The sequence below is a fragment of the Cupressus sempervirens genome, chromosome 10 (genome assembly GCF_028749045.1).
Source record: "Cupressus sempervirens isolate cs-2001-9-10 chromosome 10, ASM2874904v1, whole genome shotgun sequence".
Lineage (NCBI taxonomy): Eukaryota > Viridiplantae > Streptophyta > Pinopsida > Cupressales > Cupressaceae > Cupressus > Cupressus sempervirens.
The window spans coordinates 14,858,314-14,883,301 of record NC_143127.1 but is presented as its reverse complement, the minus strand read 5'-3'; the positions used below and the strand labels follow the sequence as shown (position 1 = coordinate 14,883,301).

The following is a 24,988-nucleotide window of genomic DNA, read 5'->3' as shown; positions in this document are numbered from 1 at the left end:
TACCTGTACGTTTTTTCCATGTCGGCTTCTTTTATCAATCCTCGGAGTTTTCTCCAAAGGGGTATTTATTAATGACATGTAGGAAGTTGTAAGTATGCAATTTGGATTATTTATTTGTACTAAAAATTCATGTTGGAGTTCTAATATGTTTTCTATTTTAGAAGTGGAAGATCTTCCCTACTTGGCTATTATAGTTTCGGTGGGATTCAATCATCACCCTATTCCATCTCTGGATTCCTTTGCTTTGAATTTAGCACATCTGGAGTATCATATTTGTCTAAAAATATACATTTCTTACCTTGATTAAAATTATTGGTATTGATAATTATCTGTGTGATTGGCATTTTTTAGTGCGAGTGGTGAATGTCTTGTTTATATTATTACTTCCATCTACACTAGAGCTTGACATCATTGATGACTATGCACTCCAAGTCTAGTATCTTCATCCATTTCCTTCAATGTACACCCATCCAATTCCTTCCTCATATGGCCAACTAGTTCCTTGCACATCTGACCATATAGTTCCTTTCACATACGCCCATCTCGTTCCTTCCCTATATGCCCATCCAATTCCTTCCCTATATGCCCATCCAATTCCTTCCCTGCATGCCCATCTTATTCCTTCCCCATATAGTCATCAAGTTCCTTCCCTTTATGACCATATATCCACATCCTTCTACGTACAACCATCCAATTCCTTCCCCATGTGTCCATCCAGTTCCTTCCCCATATGATAATCTACTTCTTTCCCTATATAGTCATCTATTTCCTTCCATGTATGACCATCCACTTCCTTCGCCACAAGGCCATCTAGTTCCTTTCTCACACAACCATCCACTTCCTTCACCATATGACCATCCACTTTCTTCCCCATATGTCCATCCTATTTCCACTGTACGACATCTTTGAGCTAGATACAAAGTTAGTGACCCCTTCTACTAGATTGGGAACCAAATATGAGGAGACAAAAAAAGACATTCATGAAATAAAATGACATTAGTTGCTTGAATATTATATTGAAACAAAGTATTATTTGTCACATTTTAGCAAATGACCATTATTTATGGTCAATGTAGATAATATTTATGTGATGAACCTAGTTTAAAGTAAATATTTATATTATGATATATTTTTCAAAAATCATAATTTAAAATTACTTTCTTTGTTTAATTTTTGTTTGTAGTAAACACATATTTTTTAGCTTTTCGAAAAACTTAAACTTGTTATATATCATAGATTTACTTTTAGTTTTTATTTGAAAAAGTATCAATTGTTTATCAATATCTTTAACATTTTATTTTATTTTAAAATAAATTTAGAATAAGTATGTTCATAATTATTTTCTAATTATCTTGAATAGCATTTTTTGGTTGTAGATGGTGAAAACAAAGACAATAAAGAGTTCTCTTAATCCAACTTGGAATGATGAGCTCACAATTGGTGTTCCATCTTCAATCCCACAACTAGAAGTGGTATGATATCTCAAACTTTAGGTTTCCTTCTAATCCTAGATAATAAATTTTAATCTTTTTTTTGTGTTTTTCTTTACTAAGAAATTTATTGGGATACAATTTAGCTCTAAACCCTATGCAACTATTTTCTTTCATCAGCTTAAACTTTACAATTTTTATATAATCATGTTCAAGATTTGTAAATAGATTTAAAACTTAAGAACATATAAAAAAATTCAACAACTTTAAATTTATTGATTTAAAATTTTAGTATGCTATTTTTTAAAATTAAAGCTACTTAAATGTTAATTTTTTATAATAAATTATTTGTTGCATAAATTCCTTATATGAGTATTATCATAATAACTATGAAAGGATTAAAATACATTAAAAGGTTTTAGAATATAAATAATCAATAATCGCATATTTGACTCATCAATACATGAGTGAGAAATATTTATATTAGAGGCTACAAAATAGTGAAAATGGTCTACTACTAGATGTGTGTAAAAATGTTAGTAAGAGAAGGGATAAATTATCCTATTAAGAGACCACCTAAGAGTAAATGGAAAATAAGGAGGATGATCATGGACTTCCCAACTATCTTGACATATATGACCAAGTAATAATAGTACCTCATAAGCTAGTGGTGTGTTGAAAATTGATTGATATAAGTATGAGAATGTGATTCAATCATTATTTTTTCACTGATATCAAACTTGCTACTTGTTGGTAAGACAATTTATTAGATTATTTGAGTACTATCATTTTTTTGATTGATGAAGAGGATTTGGTCAAATGAGGTAACAATAACACCTAGAGGAAAGGTTGAGTTATAATATGGACAATGTTAGGATTAAACCATGGATAGAAAATAAAAATTAGATGCAAATATAAACAATATCAAAAAATAATAGATCACACAAAAAAGAACACAAGACACCAAGATTTAATGTGGTTCATCCAATCCCTCGACTATGTCCACCAAACAGCAAGTCTGATATTATTACAATCCAGTGATTACAACCCAATTATAATCTATAATCTATTATAGCTCAATACCACCGCAAGAACCAATTTTTGCATCACAACAATGAAACAATCCCTAACCCTAAGCCCTTTTATACAAGAATTTTTACCATTTTAGGGTTATAATTAATAATTACATGTCAGCCCAAAATCTTGATAAAATAGGGCCCAAAAATATATTTTTTCAAGGCGATGCCTCGAGCCCCAAAGAATTTGTGAAGTATGTACAGTACTTTCTTGATCAGTCACCACAAACTAATAGAAAAGAAGTACAAAGATCAATTAAGATAGCTGATATTATGGTGCATTTATTATTTACTTAAGGTCGCAAAGGATGGATACACTAATCAAGTTCAAAAGAACAAGTAAAATGAAATATGTTTACCAAGCTTAACAATTTGCACAATAGGTGCTGAGAAAATTTGGTGTAAGCTGAGCAAAAAATTAGTTGTAGCTAAGAAAAGTTAAATTTTAGTGTATGCCAACTAACATAGTGTAAGCCGAGTAAAGTTTAGTTGATGCTGAGCACCAGTAAACTTTAGTTCATGCTGAATGTTTTGATAGTGGATGTTGAGCAATGTAGTTTGTGTTGAACATCAAAAGCAAGTTAATGCTGAGTGTTAGCATTATGAGAAAGATCATGAATTCGATAAATCTAAGCCAACAAGATTGATTTCTTAGATTGTGTGAACCATGTGGAAGCTTAAGCTTGATGAGCTAGTGGCACTGGATTCTAGAAGAACCATTTTGAGGTGATTTTAAAGAGGATTAAAGGAGAACTTTCTAGAAGGGAAAAAAATGAAAATATGGGTAGATTCATTGATTCCTACCTAAATATAAAATGGATAATAGAAGATGAATGAAAACAAATCTAAATTTTCTATTTATAGAGATAACTAGTCAGAAGCAAAGGTTGTCACACACAAACCTAAGATAAGGAGTCTAAGATATTGCTTTATTTAGTGACCAAAGAAAAGAGATTGTTATTGGCAAGAAAAGAAAGAAGGCTTAAGGGTATGGATGCTTGAAGGGTGGACAAGCTATTAAAGCTGAAGTGTGTTAAAACCAAGTAGAATGGAGGATAGAAATAGAGATCTATAATCTAAAAAGTGTGTTGTAAGTTGTTATTAGATCGAGCCTTATTGTTACTTTCTAATCATTGTACCAATCTAGGGTAAATCCTTTGGATTAAGGTTGACCTAACAGTCATTTTTAAATCCTTTAACTAGGTGACACCTTCTAAGAGACACCTTGTTAGAGTATTTTACAATAATCTTTCTAATGAAGCTTTCCCTATTAGGAGCTTAAAAATAGATGCAATGGTAAGAAATCATACTAAGTGTTTGACCTAGATGTTGTGCTAGTTTTTCATATAGATTTCTTATTTGTTTTCTAGGAAGATGCATTGATCTTCTTTCTCTCTTAATGAATGGTCTTTTTTTACCTCTTCCTTAGTTTCCTACAATAGTTAGTCACTTTTCTCTTCCTATTTTTTTCACTTGCTTCCACTACATCTCTTTTTTTGATACTTGATGTACATATCTCCCAATTGATTTTAGGGAACATTTTCTCATATTCAAACTATCTCATTAATTTTTGAATTCAAAATTTGAATTCCAAGCTTTCTTCTTTCATAGAGGACCTGTGAACCCTAGGCCTAGGGTCTAGGTTGGTAGTGTTGTGACTCTCTTCATGAGCCAATGGTGGCATGTCATCCTTGTTTAGTTGTGTCGGTCATCTTTTTATCTTCTTAATCAATGTTAATTAATCAAGTTGATCACTTGGATCAGTTTTAATTTATATCTAATTTCTTATGCCAATATGGGTATGCTAGAGTGTATGATGGTGTGTTTCTCAACTAGTACCTCTAGAATTATTTATTCAACTACTTCCTTTGATTGCTCACCTATTTTTCCAAAAAGATTTTCTTGGCCATTAATGACAACACTCAACACTTCTTTTAGTCTTGTTGCTGAAGATACATATGAGTTCAACAATCTCACCCTTTGGCATTGATGGAAAAACATTATTTACCATCATTCCCACTCTTTGAAAAAAAAATTAACATGCCTTTGCATGTTTTGATAGATGATGTCGGTAAATGGATGTGGTCACCTTTTTTGGAAGCTTCCCCTAACAATTCTTGTCCCTTTTTGTATCATTTTTTTCTATGGCTACTATTTTATTGTTCTACCTTGTTTCTATCCTTCACCTTCCTTGTTATGTATTCTCCCCCTTTGGTATGCCTCTCTTTCTTTTTCTATTTTCCATTTGTTTCCTTCTTCTTCTTCTTTTAATTTTTTTGTCTCTCTCTTTCTATTCTCCCTCTTTTGTCTCTCATTATCCCCCTTTTTGTTATCAATGAGAAAGGTGGGTGTAGGGTGACTATAGGTTGTTAAATATATCTTGATATTAATCATGTATGGTGGAAATATGGGTATCCCAAGATGTTTTTATATTTGTGGGAGCAATGATCTTACCTTTCATTTCTCCCAAGAGTGTGTTTAATAGGAGTTGGTTGATGATTGCTTCTACTTTTGCAATTTGCATCTAAATGATGCATGTCATTAGGGATAGTTTCCACTACACTTCTATAAGATTGATGATTCTTTTCTCCTACTCATCCTTGATCTCATGTATGAGGTACGATATTCCTTGATTTTTAGAAAAATTAGTTAGCAGTAGGTCAATGACTACATTGTAAGTAACTTTCAGATTTTGTAATTTTTGGTGAGTTTGCTAGTTTTTTTGTTCTAGATCCAGAGATGGGAAAATGCATGAAGTTGTGGTGCCAAAAATATGACACCTTTTTTTATCAAAATTTCTAATAGTGTGCATAGGATATGGAATGGTTTTAGGCTTGTGGAGCCCAATCTATAGCACATGCGTGCTATTGAAAATTAGATAAAATAACAACCCCTACTCTCTCTCTCTCTCCCTCTCTCCCTCTCATATCCTCCCTCTCTTTGCATCATATCATGTACTCTTTCCCTCATCCCCCCCTTTCTCTCTCTCTCTCCCTCTCTCCCCCCTAACCCATCCCCCACTCTCCCAATTTCTCTCTCCCCCTCTCTCTCCCTCTTTCCCTATCTCATCCCCTCTCTTTCTCTCTCTTTGCACCATATCATGTACTCTTTCCCCCATCCCCTCTCTCTCCCCCTCCATCCCCTACTCCATATCCCACTCTCTCCATCTCTCTCTCTCTCTCTCTCTCTCTCTCTCTCTCTCTCTCTCTCTCTCTCTCTCTCTCTCTCTCTCTCTCTCTCTCTCTCTCTCTATGCATCCTATCCCATGTACTCTTTGAACACTCATCCCCTACTCCCTATCACTATCTCCCTCTCTCTCTCCTACCCCCTACTCTCTCTCTCTCTCTATCTATCAATCTATCTATCTATTCTCACTATTGAAATGCAAGGCTTACAAAGTGTGTATGCACAATAGTGTGTGTACGCTATAGTGCATACCCACTATTTAAGCCTTGAATTTTAAAATGTTTTCTATAGTGTACATGCACCATTGTGCATACACACTGTAAAAAGCATTGGATATCAACCAGCCTAAGGCTTGGATTTTCCTTGGGGATCCAATCCAAAGGTTTGGAGGCTCTAAACTAGTCTAAGACATGTTGTGTAGGAGGCATACAAAAAATGCTTGACTTTTCTTCTATGCTCTCCTTCAAGTTTCCTTGTGGTTGAGCATCAATAAAATCAGGTTACATCATATTGTAGATCTTTGTATTATCTATATAACCATATAATTTATTTCAAATTTATACTATTTCAAGCCTTTCAACTATGATTTTTTTTTAATGTATGTCCATTTTCTCTCAAAAAACAACATGTACTAATTGGGGTGTAGATTTTAGCTCGTTCATCAAATTTTACAAGTAGTTAGATATTTAGAAACTAGACTCCATTCTATAAACTTTGAAAAAAAGAAGTTTTGATTTTGGATTAGTTTTCAATAATTTCTATGTGGAGCACATAGATATTTTACATTTTTGGGGTGTGTCCACCTACAAAATTCATTAAAAAAAATACACATTATAAATTACTCAAAAGATCTGGGATAAACTACATGGTGTCAGGTAACTTTTGACTAGAGCAATTAAAGAATTTCAAAAAATAAGCTAAAATTTGAGGTGGGGCACACTTTACACTATGTTATATTTTTTCTAAAAAAATAGTACCACTTTCTATGGCCCACTTTTTTGAGGGCCTAAAACTAAACCATTTTCAAAAAAAATGTAGTTTAGAAACTAGATTCAAAGCACTACTTTTGTTTTTGTCATATCTTAAAATTTTGAGCATAACTATCTTCAAATTCTTGTTGAAGTTTAGAAATTCCTAATCCCATTAAAAAAGTGGCCACGTATACCACCCTTTTAGCACCACAACTTTTTCAACTTACCCAAAGTGTACATGTATATTATGTCTTCTTCATATATTAGGTTGAGGCCTTAAAGGTTTCTTTTAGATTTCTATGTTTTCTTGTAGGGTGGTCCAGTTCTTTGCCACTTGTCCTTGCAAAGTGTCCATTCTCTTGATCTTGGTCTTCTTTTTGACCAACACTTCACTTCCTTGGTCATCTTTTCCCTTGTCAACCAATGTGGAGAGTTGGTTGATGAGATCTATATTAGGATCATATTGAACATCATAAGCTAGTTTTTCAATGATATTTATAATGATTACTAGTGTGCTAGCTCATTGTTCCTTCTTGAGTTTTTCTTTCCTCTTTAGCTTCTACTTGTACTCATTGATCTCTTGTAGATTCATGTCTTTAATATTTTGTTTCTTTTCATCAATGAGCGCATTCAATTTTTCCTCTCACTAGGCTAGTCCCACCACCTTTTCATAAAATGATTCTTCATCTTTGGAACTTGAGGATGAAAAAATTGACAATCTTGTCATGTGCCTAGTTGGCCTTCTCTTCTTCGTAGCATGTTATCTACCTATCATTCTAGATATACTTGGTACTTTTCTTTCTTGTTTATGTGTATTACCTTCTAACACTCTCGATGAAGATGTAGGTTTCATTGTCATGCCTAGTCCTTCTCTTTGTAGTTCTACTTCCTCTTCACTTTTCTTGATTGGGGATTCTATACCCTCCTCCACTTTTTGGGATTTCTCCCCTAGAGATTCTTCATCTAGTATTTGTACTAGTACAAGTGATCCACTCTTATCATCATCATCTTTATTTGGTAAAGATTCAATGGATATGGCCACAATCTTGATTTTTTCATCATTTTTTTGTTGATTTGCACCTTGTGGTAACTTTACTTTCTCGTGTATGGTTCTTGGTTGTTCATCCTACTTTATTTTTGTTCTGTAGCTTTTTTCTTCAGCTCCCTTTGGTGCAATATACATCTCTTGAGTCACATTGGTCATTTTGTGCTCTTCTCCTTGAGATATTTCTTCCTCTCTTTAAGGAGTGGGAGTTTCCTCCCTTCTTCCTTTCTCTTTTCTCTCTATTCTAACTCCAGTGCTAGTTGTTTCTTATGTTGGTTTGGTCTAGTCTATTCCCTTGTTTATTTCTCTTCAAGTAGATTTTCATGTTTGGATTGATCTACTTCATATGTTGGATTATAATAGCTTGGGTTTTATTCACTCAACTTTTTATAAGGTCTATAATGTCCCCCATGTCGTTATACCTTCTTTTGAGGCTCGTTCATCTTCAGTCTCAACCTAACTAGAATGTCTTCCATGATCTTTACTTCTATACTCCATTTATCACTTTCCCAAGTCTCTTGAAAACTACAACCCAACATCATATGGTCTTCTTTCTATTATCCTTAAGTAGATTAACACAACACTTGTAGCTTTTTCTTTGTTTTCTTTAGAAAACCTTGTGAATCTATTCTTCAGACTAGTATAATCATGTTTCTTTACAAATGTATTCACAACTACACCAATGGAAATTAGTTTAGATTTATTCCTACCTTTTCATGGTGTTGGTGACACTTATTCTCCCTCTACTTCATTAACCTACATGATCACAACTACTCCTACTACATCATCATCTAATTCTAATTCTTTAGTTTTTGGATCTTCTAGGGATGATTCCTTTCTCTCTAGTGCTTAGCCTATGTGAAGTGGAGTTTTTTCTAACTCTTCATCCATTTACTTACCACTAATTTCTTTGTAGGAGTTTGGTCCTTCGTTGCTTGTTAATCTTGGTGGTTTTAACTTTTGTAATGCCTTTTGTTTCATAAGTAACCTTTTTCTTATTTCTATATAGGTACCAAACCTTGCTAGGATGTCAATTTTATTTGATACTAATAGCTTCTCTATGTAGGGCCTTAGTAGTCATGTAAGGTTGGTCTAATCACAAAAAATATTTGTGAATTCTACAAAGAATGAATCTTACCCATTACTCATGGAAGAAATTGGGTATTTTCATCACTCTATTTAATGTAGACTCCACTAGATCATTGTGTTCTTCTTTTAGGGTGCCCTGTGAGTAGAATGCATCATACAACTTCCTTACTTCATTATTGCCAATATCTTATATCTTGACTTCTAAGTATGAACTCACATCTTTTGTGAGAAAGATGTCATTGCGTAGATATGATAACATGGTTTCATCTTCAATATATTTCCCTCTTGTTATGATTCCTTGGTATTCAAGATGATTTATTTCCCTACTAATAATCAGATTCACCTTGTTGATCTCTTCTACCATTGTCACACTTGATTTAAGATTCTTTACTTGTGTAGATCTGTAAGAATTTATTCTTCCAACTAATACATTTCACTTTTAAGCTTTTAATATTTTACAATATGAAAGAACAAGTGTTTTCACAATCCAAATTATCAAATGACTCTCAATCCTTGTATTTATATCACAAGACTTGTGTTGTTAGGGTTATAATAGTCAGAGAAATATTTACCCATAGGAAATGTGCCACTAAATCTTTGAGTCATTTTGCAATGGTTACTTCTTCACCACCTTGATCAATAGGCTATGCATTATTTTAGTGTCTATACTCCATCCTTTTCTGAAGCATTATTACCAATTTGAAATTACAGGACTAGTTTCCAAATTTTGTCATTTTCTACTAACCCCTCTAATATTTGTGAGCTTAGTCATTCTATGAAGTCTCATCATTGATCAGTGAGCTTTCCACCTTTTCTGGCTTTCCTTCAACCACTTGAATCTTCTTTGTCCACTTGGTGGTGAAGTCTTTCTCTAGTTGTTTGATAGTCATGGTCCTCTCCTTTCTGATTGGGGACTTCTTGTGTTTTCTTCTACTACATCTATAGTCTCTTGCAGGATGTCCTATCCTATGGAAGATATAGCAAGTCATTCTAGTACATTTCCATGGTCTTTTGTTGATTCTTGGATTTATCCCTATCTTTCATTAAGTTATTGGGTGACCTTCAATTAAATGGGTCATACAAACTAATGTTGGAAACATGTCCCTTCCAACGAGGATCATTTACTTAGGAGACTTTCAATTGTCTCAAGCTCAAGTTCAACAATATCCTAGTCTATATCCATATTAGTTGCAATAGTAGTAACTTCCATCAATTTTTTTCTCATAAAAATGAGATATACACTTATGTGTAGTGTGGCCATAGAGATTGTAGTTGTTACAATACCCTTCATAGGTACATTTTTGAACTAATGTAATCACTTTAAACCAACACACACCATATGTTTGTCTTTTCTTACCACAAAAAATTGCAGGTGGGTTTTGCAGTACCCTTAGTTTTCAAAGTCACACTTCTTGATCTCCCATTGTTTAGGTTTTTTGCTTCATAGGTCTCTCCTTTGTAATTCTTACTATTACCTTGGTAACCAAGACTAGTTGTACTTTCCTTTCCTTGTCTGGTCCTTCATTTTGTCATCAATTTTTTTAGATCTCTCATTGAATCTCCTCAACTTTTCATTTCTCCTATTTTTGCTTATCTTTTCTTCAGTTAGCTTGAAAAATTGTTGTGTCAATTATATTAATTGTTTCATGTTGTGATGGTTTTTCTCTTCCCTTTTGATCTCATCCACTCTCCTTACTATTGTAATGGATTCATCTCTTGTTGAACAGAAGCATCTCCCTCTACTTGAGGTTTAGTAACCTCTCTAGTCAGCTCTACTTTTTATTTTCTGGTAATTTCTCTTAGTTGGTATATTTTTTTCATTAGGTTAGAGATGACTTTCTTTGACTCTTCAAATCCATTGTGTTGACATTTAATGACTTCCTATATTTCTCTTAGTTTATGCATCAACTTATTTCTTTAGGCTAGGCTTTTCAATGGTGTGCAGAGCTTCCACAAATTTCCTTCTTAATTATTCTATTAGATCTTCCCTCAAATTGTTAGAATTTTTATGACATGGATCTGTGCTCTTATACTAATTGTTGGTCCTAGCCAATACTAAGAAGGGGGTGAATTAATACCATTCACAAAATAGGTTTTTCTTCTGATTCCTCTTACTAACCTTACCACAACCCATTTTATGCCTAGAATAAGGTAAATAAAGTAAGATAAAAATATGATTACTCTCACATAAAATAATTCATCAAGTTAACTCAAATATTTTATACGTGGAAACCCTCAATATGAGTATGAAAACCATAGTGTGGATAATATATCCACTAACCCTTATAATGCATGCGAAGGAGTACCATATTAGTGTTGAAAACTATAATTAGAAGAATTGTTATGTTGTCATTGATGTCAACCCTTAGTAGAAAGACATTTACTAATAGTGTAGAGTGTCATATCTATGGATTGATGAAGAGGATTTGAAAAGAGAGATAACTAGATGAACTAGTGAAATTGTTGAGAAAAGAGGAGTAAAGATGATGGAATTAAAATGGGCAATCGATCAGTTAGTATTTCACAAGATAATATTTTGTTTAATTTTCATATGAAGAGAAGAAGATAGTTGAGTTGGAGTACAGAAGACTAGAGTTAAAACAAGTCAAAAGGTATAACATTGTCGAGTTTTAATTATACTAGACTACAAAAATAGAAAATTAAGGAACTTAAGAGATATATGTGAAAATAATATAAGCTGAGTGTTAGTTATGGTTGAGCAAGATGAAGAAGAAAATGTAGTAGCAACCTAGGATAGTGAAGACTGAGAAAGGCAGTATAAGTCGAGTGAGATAGAATAGAAAGGACTAAGTGATCCACTGATGACCAAGAAGAAGAACATAGTGATGAACAAGTGTCATCAAAATAATAGTTTATGAGAGAGTCAAGATTTGAGGCCAACATAGTTGGATTTTTAGATTGATCAATATGTGTGAAAGTTAAGGATTGATGAGATGACATATTTAATGCAAGAATTGAGTTTGTCAAGTGATCAAAAGAAAGGATTTAAAGAGAGGTCAAATTCAAAATCCAAAATCCAATAACCAAATTCATTGATCTCATTTCCAAAAAATACACATTTCTTTGCCTTAGCTTCCAGCTTGGTTCTATTTTCAGAATCTATATGAGAAAATGCTTCACAATTGAAGGTTTTGAGAAAACAATAACTCACCTTCTTACCAATCCATGCTTCCTCTAGAATACCAAAACCTAAAGGAGTAGAGGGCCTCTATTAATCAAATATACAATAGTATTAATAGCCTTTTTCTACATGTTTAAGGGCAACCCAACATCCAACCTCATGCTACTTGCACGCTCCATTATAGTCTTGTTCATGTGTTTAGCCACTCCATTTTCCTATGGAGTTCTTGGAATAGTTTTCTATCTAAAATATACCATTAGTGAAGCAATAATCTTCAAATTCATGACTAAAATACTAACCACCATTATTAGATCTAAGATAATTTAATTTCCATTTCTTAAAAGTTTAAAATACTTCATATTTTTGTCTAAGGAAATAAACCCATACTTTTCTAGTTGCATCAAAAATAAATGTAACATGATAATGAGAGCCACCAAGAGAAGATACCAAGCCAGTCCCCATACATCTGTATGCACAAGCTCTAATTTCTCACTTTTATTTTCCTTCCCATTCTTCACAAAACTCACTCTCTTATGTTTTTCATACACATAACTTTCATAGAAATCCATATTAACAAATTTTAGACTTAGTAAAAGTTTCTTTGAATGAAGTACTTTCACACCTTTCCCACTCATGTGCCCAAGTCTATTGTGCCACAATGTTGTATCGAAATCTACGACAACTATTTGTTCTCCTTGCTCAATTACAACAACTATTCCTGAACATTCATTTTTCTCTTAAAAAATTAAAGTAGAATAAATAATATGACTTGTATAAATATATAAGGTGCCTACTTTCGCACCTTTTTCTACTACAATGGAACCTTTTGAAACCTTTCCAAATTTTATCAATATAAGTAACTACACAAAACTCATCATTGAGTTGCCCTACAGAAATTAAATTCTTACTTAGCCTTGCAAAATGTTTTACCTCATGCAGTAGCCAATGATTCCCATTCTACAACTTAATCTTAACTTTTCCCTCTCCGACAATCTGAAAGGGTTCATTATCCCCCAAATAAACAAGCCCAAAATCCCCTTAGACATAATCAACAAAATAATCTCTATGAGTTGTAGAATGAAATGAGGCACCAAAATCTAAAACCCATGAATCATCAACACTTTCTGAAGAAAAAAGCAAAGAATCCTCTTCGAATTTGTTACTAGCCACATTTGCCTCCTTGTCTCCATCTTGCTTTTCCCCTTCATTTTTCTTTCAATTTCAATATTTTTTCCTTTTTATGCCCTGGTTTCCTATAGTACCAATAGTCATTTGGTTCTCTCGATTGAGACCTCTTCCCTTTTGACTTTCCTCTTGATTTCCCATGATTTCTAGAATTACTTCCTCTATTAGTTGTTCTTCATTAACTTTGTGTGTTCAAAGCACTTCTAGATGTAGTTTGGCCTGAGGTTTTCCTATGAGTTTCCTCACTCAAAATAACATTGATCACATCATCATATTTTAGATTATTACACCTAGAAATGGAATTACTTGCAACCATTACTAAGTCATTCCAACTTTCAAGAAAACAACACTAAAAAATCAAGAGAGCCCTAATTTCTTCATCAAAATTAATACCCATAGAAGATAACTGACTAGTAATAGTATTAAACTCATTTATATGATTTGTAACAGATCCACCTTCTGTCATCTTTATATTAAAAAAATGCTTCATGAAAAATACCTTGTTTGAAGTGGAGGGCTTTTCATACAATTTCACTAAGGTTTCCATCAACTCTTCTGTCATCTTCACTTTTGTAATATTAAATGCCACTGATGATGCCAAGCATAATTGAATGCTTCCAAGTCATCATTTTTCATAGATCCCTGATTCTTGACTTTTACTTCCAATGGCTTCCATAAATCCTTCTAATAAAGATAGTCTTCTATTTGCATCTTCTATAACTGAAAGTTCTACCCATTAAACTTGTCAACCCTTAGCTTACCCTCATCTTTCATCGCTCCCACTCAACCATGAGACTTCCACTCAATTGTGAGACTTTCCTATAGAGGATAATTGAAAAATAGCCTCACTTTGATACCACTTGTTAGGATTTAACCACTAACAGAAATAAAAATTACATGCAAATATAAATAATATCATAAAATAATAGATCACACAAAAGAGAACAAAAGACACTAAGATTTAACGTGGTTCACCCAATCCCTACATTATGTTCGCCAAATGAAAACTCCAATATTATTATGATCCAATGATTATGACATAATTACAATCTGTAATCCCTTATAGCTCAATACCATCGCAAGAAGCAATTTTTCCATCACACATTATGAAACAATCCCTAACCCTAAGCCTTTTTATGCAAGTATTTTTGCCACTTTAAGGTTAAAATTAGTTACAACATGTTGGCCATAAATTTACGAATAAATAATAGCCAATTTGAGAATATTGGCTAAAAAGAATTTATGAAGTATGTATAGTACTTCCTTGATCAATCACCACAAACTAACATATCAAACCTAGTTGTTACTTTCTAACCATTATGGAAGTCAAAATCGTTTAATCAAGGTTTGCCTAATATTCATTTGTAAATTCTATAAACAAGCTAATATTCTAATGGAATGATCTAAAGTCCTCTAACAAGGCCACTCCTAATAGGGTGATTAAATCTTTTAATAGGATCACACCTAATAGTGTGTTTTTTAACCTTTAACTAGGTTGGTTCTTAACTAAGCTCACTTTAGAAAAGTGAAATAGTGGTAGTATGTTACTTAGTAGTTTTTCCCAAATTGGGCTTTCACATTAAATTCTAGTGCTACAATTGTCTAAATGTTTTTTTCATGTTACATGTTACTTATATTTTTTTTTAATCTATTAATTGACATATATTGAACATAGAGTTAGTCATGAATGAATAAGTTGATTTTTTGATTAGTTTTTATATTGGCTGAGTGAGTTTTTGAGATTGAATAAGTTGTTAAAAGTTGAATTGGTACATTTGGAGCTAAGGATAACTAATTCACCCCACCACCACACACCCCCCAACTCCACACACGCTCCCACCCCCATAGTTATTCTAGATATTCTAACAATTGGTATTAGAGCTTGTAGAGCTTGTAAGGAAATTTTGAAGGGACTTAAAGCTAAAGATCAAGATGTACAAGACAAATGTATGTAAGCTTAATAAAGAGAGCTTCCCAACATGGAAAAGACTAATGAGATTGTATCTTTATGGAGTTGGATATTTTTCACTATACTACTTGGACAATTAATGCATTGAGGTGCCTAAACTCATGGTAGTTAAACAAATCAACAAGAAGCAAGAGAATAATCAAATGATGATAGATCTAGGATATTCCATGAGTTATGTCTAATTTAATAATATGAATTAAGGAATGCACTATGTAAAGAAAATATGGGAAACATTGGCTCAAATCCATGGAGGTGAACAATATGTGTTGAGAGCTAAGGTAGAAATTTTGAGAGGCAAGTTTGATGACATGAGAACAAAAGGAGAGAATGTTGTACAATATTGTGGCTGAATTAAAAAGGTTGTAAATTCTATTAGAGGAGTTGGAGGAGACATATCTAATGAGACTATGATAAGAAAATTATTGAGGACTTTACTCCCTAAATATGCAATTCGAGTACCTATAATTCAATAGCTAAGATATAAACCTGGCATTGATCTGACCTTGGATAGTCCAATTGGTAGACTCGCTAAATCTAAATTGTCAAATTATGATAGCTATGCACCCTCTAGAGTTAAATGTGCTTTTAATTCACAACTAACCCTTGATGGACCTTTAAGAAAGAAAAAGAGTAATTATGTGGATAGTGATAGTGAAGAGATGATGATCTTGATGGCCTTGAAGCATTATTGGAAAGAAGGATACCAAGAGGAAAACAAAATACAAAGGTAAACTTCATATTATTATTTTTACACGTAATAAAGTTGGTCATATTGTTGCAAGATGTCTTGAAAAATATGAAAAAAGGATGAAAGGAGAGACAACAAATACCTAGGAAGAAGATAAAATAGAGACAACTGAGGTAACAAAGATTACAAAGAAAAAGATAAGAAATCTATTTACATTGTAGAAGATGGTTCTAATGAAAATGATGAAGAAGTTATTTATGTTGCAATGAAAGATGAATCTGATGAAGATGAGAAAATTGTTCTAATTTCACATGTGAATAAGAATGACAAATGGGTAATTGATAGTGGTTTCTCACATCATATGATTGATGATACAAGTAAGTTTGAGAAGCTAGAACATTTATAATGGAAGTAGATTTAAGTTTGGAAATGATGCACCATGTTATGTCCAAGGTAAAGGATCAATTGTTTTGAATGATAAGATTAGATGTGATAATGCATATTGGGTTGATGGTTTGAAATATAATTTGTTGAATTTCAAAACAACAAGAAACAGATCTATTATGTTGCTGGTGAACTAATTGGAAGTGGAGAAAATAAGAGGTAATTTTTTCTATCTAGACGTATCTGAAGATGCATGTTGTTTTGCATAATTTGAAGATATTTGGTTATTGCATAAGAGGCTATGTCATGTGAACCTTGATGATTTGGTAAGTATTAGTAAGATGAAAAGAGTAAGAGGGTTACCAAAGTTGAGAAAACTTGATAAGGTGATGTGAAAACAATTTCAAATGGGAAAAATGACAAAGTCTACTTTCAAGAGAAAGACCTATTATTTTGATTATCTTTTGTAGTTGGTTCATACTAATTTATGTGGTCCTATTGGAGTACAAAGCTATGATGTTGACAAATATTTTATTCTATTTTTTGATGATTTCTCTAGAATGATGTTGTGATGTCTATGATAGAAAAATCTAATCCATTTCAAATGTTTAGGTGGTATTTGGCTAGAGTTGAGAAGGAAACAAATAAGAGTCTGAAGTACTTGAGATCAAATAGAGGAGGTGAATTCATATTAGAGGAGTTCAATACATTCTACAATGACAAAGGAATAAGGAGACAAATGTATGGACCAATAACTCCACCTCATTATGGGATAGTTGAAAGAAGGAATATACCAGTCATGGACTATGCAAAAATACTAATGATGGAAAAGAGTGTTTCACAAAGATATTGAAGATAAGTTGTAAGTACTGTAGTTTATACTATGAACCAAGTTCAAGTCAAGAACGGTTTAAATAAAACCCATTTTTATCTATGGTATGGCTATGCACCTGATGTCAATTATTCTAAAGTCTTTGGAAGAAAGTGTTACATATTGAAATATTTAAGGAAAGGAAAACTTGATGCAAAATTTGATGAAGGTATATTTCTAGGATATTCCACTAAAAGAAAGGAATACAAGTGTTTGAATTCTAACACTAAAAAAACTATAGAAATTGAAAATGTTAGAGTTCATGAATTTGCAAAAAAGAATGAATAGAAATGCAAGAAAGAACCAAAAGACTAAAGAAACTTTGTCTACATCTATGAAGGAGAGCCTATCACACTGCTTGAACTAGATAAATGGGGTATCAAGCATCAAAAGTGATCCTCAACATGCTACTGAGCATCAAACTTTAGGAGTCAAGTCACATAGAGAAGAGACCAAACACTACATAGACAATGTCAAGTTACAACTAGAGATACTTGAAGAATATGAAGAAGAAGCACCAAGTGAAATTCCACAAGAAGATGGAATATAAGAACCTATCTTAGAAAAATATGTAAGAAAACACCATACACCATACCAAATCATTAGAGACAAAGATTCAAGAGTTGTGACAAGAAACAAGTTGGAAAATGATACATGTTTATTGTATGAGTTTGAACCTAAATTAGTCAAAGATGGTTTGGAGAATGAAGATTGGATTAAGGTAATGAATGAATAAATTTATCAAATAGAGAAGAATAAGATATGGACATTGGCACCTATGTCAAAGGATAAAAATGTGATTAGAACCAAGTGGGTATCTAGAAAAAAATTTAATGGGAAAGGTGAAGTCACAAGGAACAAAACAAGACTAGTTTACAAGGGATATGCACAAGAGAAAGGAATTGACTATGGAGAGACATTTTCTAAAGTTTCAAGGTTGGAAAGAGTAAGATTTTCTTCCATCTGTTTCTTACAAAGGATTGTAGGTATACCAAATAGATGCCAAATTTGCATTTCTAAATGTAATCTTGGAAGAAGTAGTCTATGTTTAACAATCTAAAGAATTTGTTGACCTAGACAAGAAGAGTATGCCATGTAAATTGCACAAATAATTATATGGTTTTAAGAAAGCCCCTAGAGCATGGTATGAAAGGTTACATACTTATGTGGTTAAAATTGGTTTTGCAAAAACTAATGGCAATAGCAATATGTATTTACAAAGTGAATTTGAAAGCAAGATATTGTTGGCTGAAATTTTTTTAATGATATCATATTTGGAGGACATGATTTTTTATACAAATCATTCACTAATGAGACAAAAAAAAGAATTTGCAATGTCAATGTTTGGAGAAGTTAAGTTATTTTTTGCTTTGCAAGTTTATCAAACATTTGAAGAATGGAATTTACATGACACAGTCAAAGTATATCAAGGAGATATTGAAGACCTTTGGAGTGGGAGACTCAAGACTAGTTAGAATACCTATGATTAGTAGACATGAACTTTTTAAGAATGATGATTCTACTAAAGTAAAGTAGAAATTATATAAATCAATGATTGGAAAATTGCAATATGTTATTCATAACAGACCTAATATTGAATTATCTATTGGTATTATTACTAGATTTTTTGTTAATTCTAGAGAGAAATACCTGATGGATGTGAAAAGGATACCAAGGATAAATTTAGTGGAAAATATTTGCCAAATGGATAATTTCACACATCACAAACCCTGGATTTAGCAAAAACAATTGCACTTTAGGGGTGGCCATGTCACCTACACTTTATGAAAATTGGTTTCCATGGTTTGACCAATCACCAATAATTATACATAATTAATTTTATTTTGGTGATGACTTCACCAACTAAACCTAATAATTTCACATGGTAAATTAAATATGTTTGCCTAAAATTTTTGAGGCTTGTCTTATTTGATGGTCACATTTTCCAATATGTCGTAAAACTTTAAGTAAGGTTATAAGTTAAGTACATATAATTTACACATGTCTCTATTAATGAGACTTTCTAAGTATTTTTTTATCATTTTAACCTTTTACCTTAAATAGATTTGATTTTGGATAGGTGTCATTATTCAGGAGACTTTCTCTAAAACCTTTTGTCCTTTAATATTTTGGCCTGAAATAGAATTTATACCATTGATCTGGGATCATCTAATGATTATTAAAATGGATTACCATGTTTTAGATGATATACAAATATGATATCTAGTTATTTGTACTTTTGGTCATAGATTTCTCAAATAATTAAATATTCGTCGAGGTTTTACAAAATTTTCATATGATGGAAAAAATTGGCAATGAAATCAATTTTTTCCATAGTTTGAAATTAATTTCCAATAAAAACTATTTTTTCCCCCTTAAAATAATGTTGGATTCACCAAGATTTTATACATGTTTTTTCCAAAGGGAGGTTTCCTAAAGTTATCCCTAAAGGATATTGACATATCTGAAAGGAACATAAGAATATGGATTATGGTATAAGAAGAATGAAAAGTTTGAGTTGAAGGTATACATAGATGCTAATTGGGATTGAAATATTATGATAGAGAGATTAAAAGTGGAGGAGTTGTCTTTCTAGGAAGGAGATTAATTTCATGGACAAGCAAGAAATATTTCTATATTTCTCAATCCACAACGAAGGTTGAAAATATTGTTGAGGTAGTCAATTATTCAAATATTGTCTAGATCATGCAATTGTTGAAAGGTATGAAGGACAAGATTAATAAACCTATTGTGATATATTGTGTTAACATAAGCATTATAAACATATCTAAGAATCCTATCATGTACACAAAGACAAAACACATTGCTATCAAGTATCATTAGTTGAGAGAGGTGGTACAATACAAACAAGTAAGACTAAAATATATGAACACAAAGGAGCAGATAGTTGATATGTTCACTAAGACATTACCTAAGGATTATTTTGAGTATCTAAGAAGTAAGTTAGGGTTCATTCCCCTACCTGAAGCAAGCTAAGTTGAGATGCAGCATTACATCAGTTGATAGTATCATAATATCTTACATATGCATGCAGGAGGTCACACTTTAGGAGCTTCCTAAAGATGTAAAGAGATGAATTGAAGTATTAGAAGATAAATTTGCAAGTCAAGATGATAGAGGAAGTGATTATTTTAAGATTAGTCAGAAAGTGATAAAAGAGGATGATGTTAATAGTTAATGAGTTATACAAATACAAGATATAATGGATGATTCTTTGGCATTGTTGTCAAAGAGGGAGATGTACTATAGTTACCATCCAATATCCAAAGAAGAATGTGTATGATAGTTAAGGGAGAGATGTTTTGTTACCATGCAATGTAAAAGGGATAATTTGAATTACAAGAAGAGATGTCAAAGAGGGATCCCATAGAGTTAATACTACAATTGGAATCAAAATGAAGAATTTGCAATTGATATCATAGAGGGAGAAGTGTAATGGATGAGAATCAAAATGAAAATAAGGATATTAATGGAGACATAATAAAAATTATAGAGGGAGCTTATAATGAAAATCATGAGTAAGTCTTTCACATTTTCATGGTAACTAAAGGCGTTGTCATCAATGCCAAAGAGGGAGATTGTTGGAAACTAGAATTAGAAAAATTATTATATTGTCATTGATGTCAAACCTTACTAGCAAGACATTTACTAACAATGTAGAGTGCAATATCTATAAAGTGGTGAAGATAATTTGAAAAAAGAGATAATTAGATGAATTAGTGAAGTTGTTGACAAAAGAGGAGTTTACAATTGGAACAATGGTGTTTTGTCATTGATGTCAAACCTATTGATGAGACATATTGCTACCTAGTCTAAATTTCATATCTATTTTATTGATGAAGATGATTTAAAAATTTTCTCATAACAATAGCACCTAGAGGAAAGGTTAAGTTATGAAAATGAAGTTACAGTGGAAATTTGATTAGATAGACTCTAATAAAACAAGGTGATTGTTTATGTCAAGAAAGCTAAGAAAAGTCAAGTAGAAGTAAAATATAGTTAGTGTCGAGTAATGTAGTGTCAACAAAGCTATAGTTAATGTAGAGAAAATCTAGGGTTGATCAAGCATTAGCATCAACCAAGAGAGATAGTTGTTAAAGTTTTAGGTGACTCTACAACACCCCTAGGATCGAATGAAAGACCAAGATATCTTGCACAAGAGATTGGAAAGAAAATTGCATGGAGATGCAAGAATGCTATTATTGATAATGGACTTGATTGACATCTAATGGATTGATTTGAAATGTACATAATAGGTCTTCTTATATAGGAGAGGTGATAAGAGACAATGATAAGGAGAAGATAAGCTATTACCCACACAAGGTGGAATCACATGTCCATCAAAGGTGGATCATCTTCCATTATGTAATGAACTATGTGCAATGATGAGGATGATAATGTGATATGTGCACTACAGGTGGAATGAGGTAACAACTATGACTACCTAGAGTGGAATTCTCCTACACCATGTATTTAATTGAGGTGTAAATTCCCAAGTGTCTCAATCACAAATTACTATGAAATGAATTATCCTAAGTAAGATTAAGTAAGTCTAATTAGTGAATATTTAATTAAACCAACAATACATGAAATGTAATCTCTCATAAAGTGAAGAAAGAGAGAAAACCTCATGGGAAAAACCCTCCTCCAAAAAGAGAGATGAAAACAAGATGCATGGATGGATGGAGTACTTAAGACCTTCCAAAAATTGCATACATAATGTATATACAAATAATGATCCCCCCATAGGAAGGAAATAAGGAGACATGATATCCCCCCATAATGAAGAAGCTCCAATGTAGATGAAGATTACCTACAAGAAAAATATAATCCAATGCCTACAAGAAAGATGTCTCTCCTTAGGAAGAGATAAATACATCAAATGATGATGAAGCCTCTCCATGTATAAAGTGAGGAAGGAGGAAGAAGGTATCCATGTATGCATCTCTGAAGACTAAATAGGTGTCTCCAAGCTCAAAGATTCTATCCTACCATCAAGTTGAACTATGAGATGTGAAAAATCAAGAGAACATGAACAGTTGGGAAATCCAATCTCCAAAGAAGGTGAAGAGGTATCTCAATTAGAAACCCCCTTAGATGTATTGACCAAATCTGCATTATGAGACTCATCTAAAAGAGCATCCATAAATTCATCCCACACTACAAGACCTGAAGCATAAAGATCATCCTGTTGAATAATAAAGCTCATGTCTAAAGAAGTAGGAGGTGGAGGAGTAGGAAGTTCAGCACTTGTCTCAAGAAAAAAATGAATCAAGTGTCCAATGTTCTCCTCACATGAATTATTCACCCTTGATAAAGGGTTAGGTACATCATGAATATCATCATCATTATCAACAAAATGTGCAAAAGAATACAAGTGTGATGTATGATCAACATCTCCCATATCTATGACATCTCTAGTCTCCATGTCCCTAATATAGACATAATCAAGAGTGAAGTCAATAATTTTACCTTGTGCCCCATGTGTACTTTGGTAAATAGAAAGGAGATTAGTGGTCAAGGATGGTACACAAAGAACACCATCAAATGTACCCTCTCCCATAGGAATAGAACCTTTCAAACAAACCTTCATGTATGTATTATTACCCATCAATATAGGTGAGAAGTACAAGGCTCAATAGAAGAAAACATATATATTTAAGATGCCATATGATGTGATGCACCTAAATCAAGAAACCATTTACCTTGCTTAGGATGTGTGGAAGTAATGAGTGCTTGTCCTTTGCCTCTAGATGATGATGTAGATGTAGTAGTTATCTGATATTGAGAAGAAGGAGATGACATTGATGAGGGAAATTGGATATTTCTCTTTTTAAGAATGTGAGTGATCTCATCAATCTTCTTATTAAAACATTTATGCTCATCATGTCTTAACTTTTTGCAATAAGCACATTTATCTATCTTTCTTCTAGATGGTTCCTCTCTTGAAGAGGACTTGGATTCAATATTATGTTGTGAAGGAGATCATCACCTTTTTAATGTTTCTTAGGATCCTTGTGTTGTTTCTTTCCCTTTCCTTTGGGAGCCTTTGGAGAGGAGTCATTTGCAACCAATGTTTGATGCTTTGAAGGCTTCAATCAACCCATGTGTGCTAACTTTTCTTGTTCCCTTGTGAGCTAAGCTGAAAATTCATCAAGAGAAGGCATTTTGTATGCACTACCAAGAGAATCCATAGTAGCATAGAATTTGGAAACAAAGATTGAATATTTAAGACCTAGCTTGGAAAGAATAGATAATATTGATTGCTCATCATCTTTAGTAATGCCACACTTGGAAAGCTCCAATATAATGGAATTGAGCTTAGAGAAAAAGTCTTGAATATTGTCAAAATCACATGGACTTAGACCTATAAGCTCATTCTCAAATTTGAATTTTCTTATTCTGTCAGTTTTACCAAAGATTCCTTCCAATGTAATCTAGGCATCATGAGGATGTGTGCAAGATGCAAAATGATATAAAAGAATCATTGGAGATGGTAGATCTAAGAGAGATAGGTGCTTTATCCCTTCCATCAAACCATTTCTTTCTTTTTGCAACACCTATAGCTGGTTCTAGAACCTGTCCAAGAATCATTCTAAGCAATTCAATACTCATCAACTGATTAGAAACTACTTGTTTCCATTCATGATAGTTATATGGAGTGAGTAATGGAACTTTTGAAAAATCCATAATGAATCAAAGAATGACTAAAATATACTAATAAATCCTTCAAGTTACTTATTCAATTAAGAAAATTGAAATCTAAGTATTTACTAAGTGCAAATATAACCCAAAAAGACCTATTTCTGAAAGTGGTATGCCCACTCCAAATCACTAAAATCTGATTACAAATCTGGAAACTAGAGGAAAAATCATGCACTTTAAAAAAAAAATTCAACTAAAAATGTTATTGGATGTGACTAAACAAAGCCTTGAAATTTGCAAAAAGTGGGATTTGTGATTTTTCAAAAAATTTAGAGATAGAGATTCAATTTCACCTGCACCACTATGTAGATCGTGAAATTCTACCCCAAAACCAAAAACAATTGCTTGGAAAAAGGAGTCTATATGAGGAAGATATCATTGTTTGAAAATTGCCTTTGAAATTATTTTTTGTAAGTCACTGCCACCGCACCTTCAAATACCAAATGGCTATAGATTTGACCTTGATGTCTAATTTGGATAAAATAAATTTGATTTAGGGGTTTTCAGACCTCGTCTATATGATGCCAATCTCTGATTTGCACTACAAGCTCCAATTTTCACCTGTAATAGAAGGTTACAAAATAGGACTCCCACAATCTCCTCCAAATTGTGATGTCCCAATTGTCAATGCTGCATCAACAATAAGTCAAGCCAATATTTCACTTCTTGAGAAGAATTCTTCACACATGAGATCTCTGATACCATTTTAGAGTTTTAGGTGACTCTACAATACACCTAGGATCAAATGAAAGACCAAAATAACTTCCACAAGAGATTGACAAGACAATTACATGAAGCTGCAAGAATGTTATTATTGATATTGGACTTTATTGGCATCCAATGGATTGATTTGAGATGTACATAATATGCCTCCTTATTTAGGAGAGGTGTTAAGAGACAATGATAAGAAGAAGATAAGCTATCACCCACACAAGGTGGAATCACATGTCCACCAAAGGTGGATCATCCTCTATCATGCAATGAAGTATGTGTAATGATGAGGATGATAATGTGATAAGTGCACTAAAGGTAGAATAAGGTAACAACTATGACCACCTAGAGTGGAATTCTCCTACACCATGTGTTTAATTGACGTGTAAACTCCCAAGTTTCTCAATCACAAATTAATATGAAATGCATTCTCCTAAGTAAGCTTAAGTAAGTGTAATTAGTGAATATTTAATTACACCAATAAGAGTTGATGCTGAGCTAGAAAGCTTTACAGT

At 32.7% G+C, this 24,988-nt stretch overlaps 1 protein-coding gene across 1 annotated transcript in view; it reads left to right on the top strand.

The window, feature by feature from the left end:
• The window catches only part of LOC149532333 (GTPase activating protein 1-like), a 77,795-nt gene that overhangs the window by 20,242 nt on the left and 32,565 nt on the right, over positions 1-24,988 (top strand). Inside the window, exon 3 of the mRNA XM_089805111.1 lies at positions 1,377-1,472. Coding sequence (XP_089661237.1) covers positions 1,377-1,472 — 96 coding nt within the window. The remainder of the gene's footprint in view (positions 1-1,376; positions 1,473-24,988) is intronic.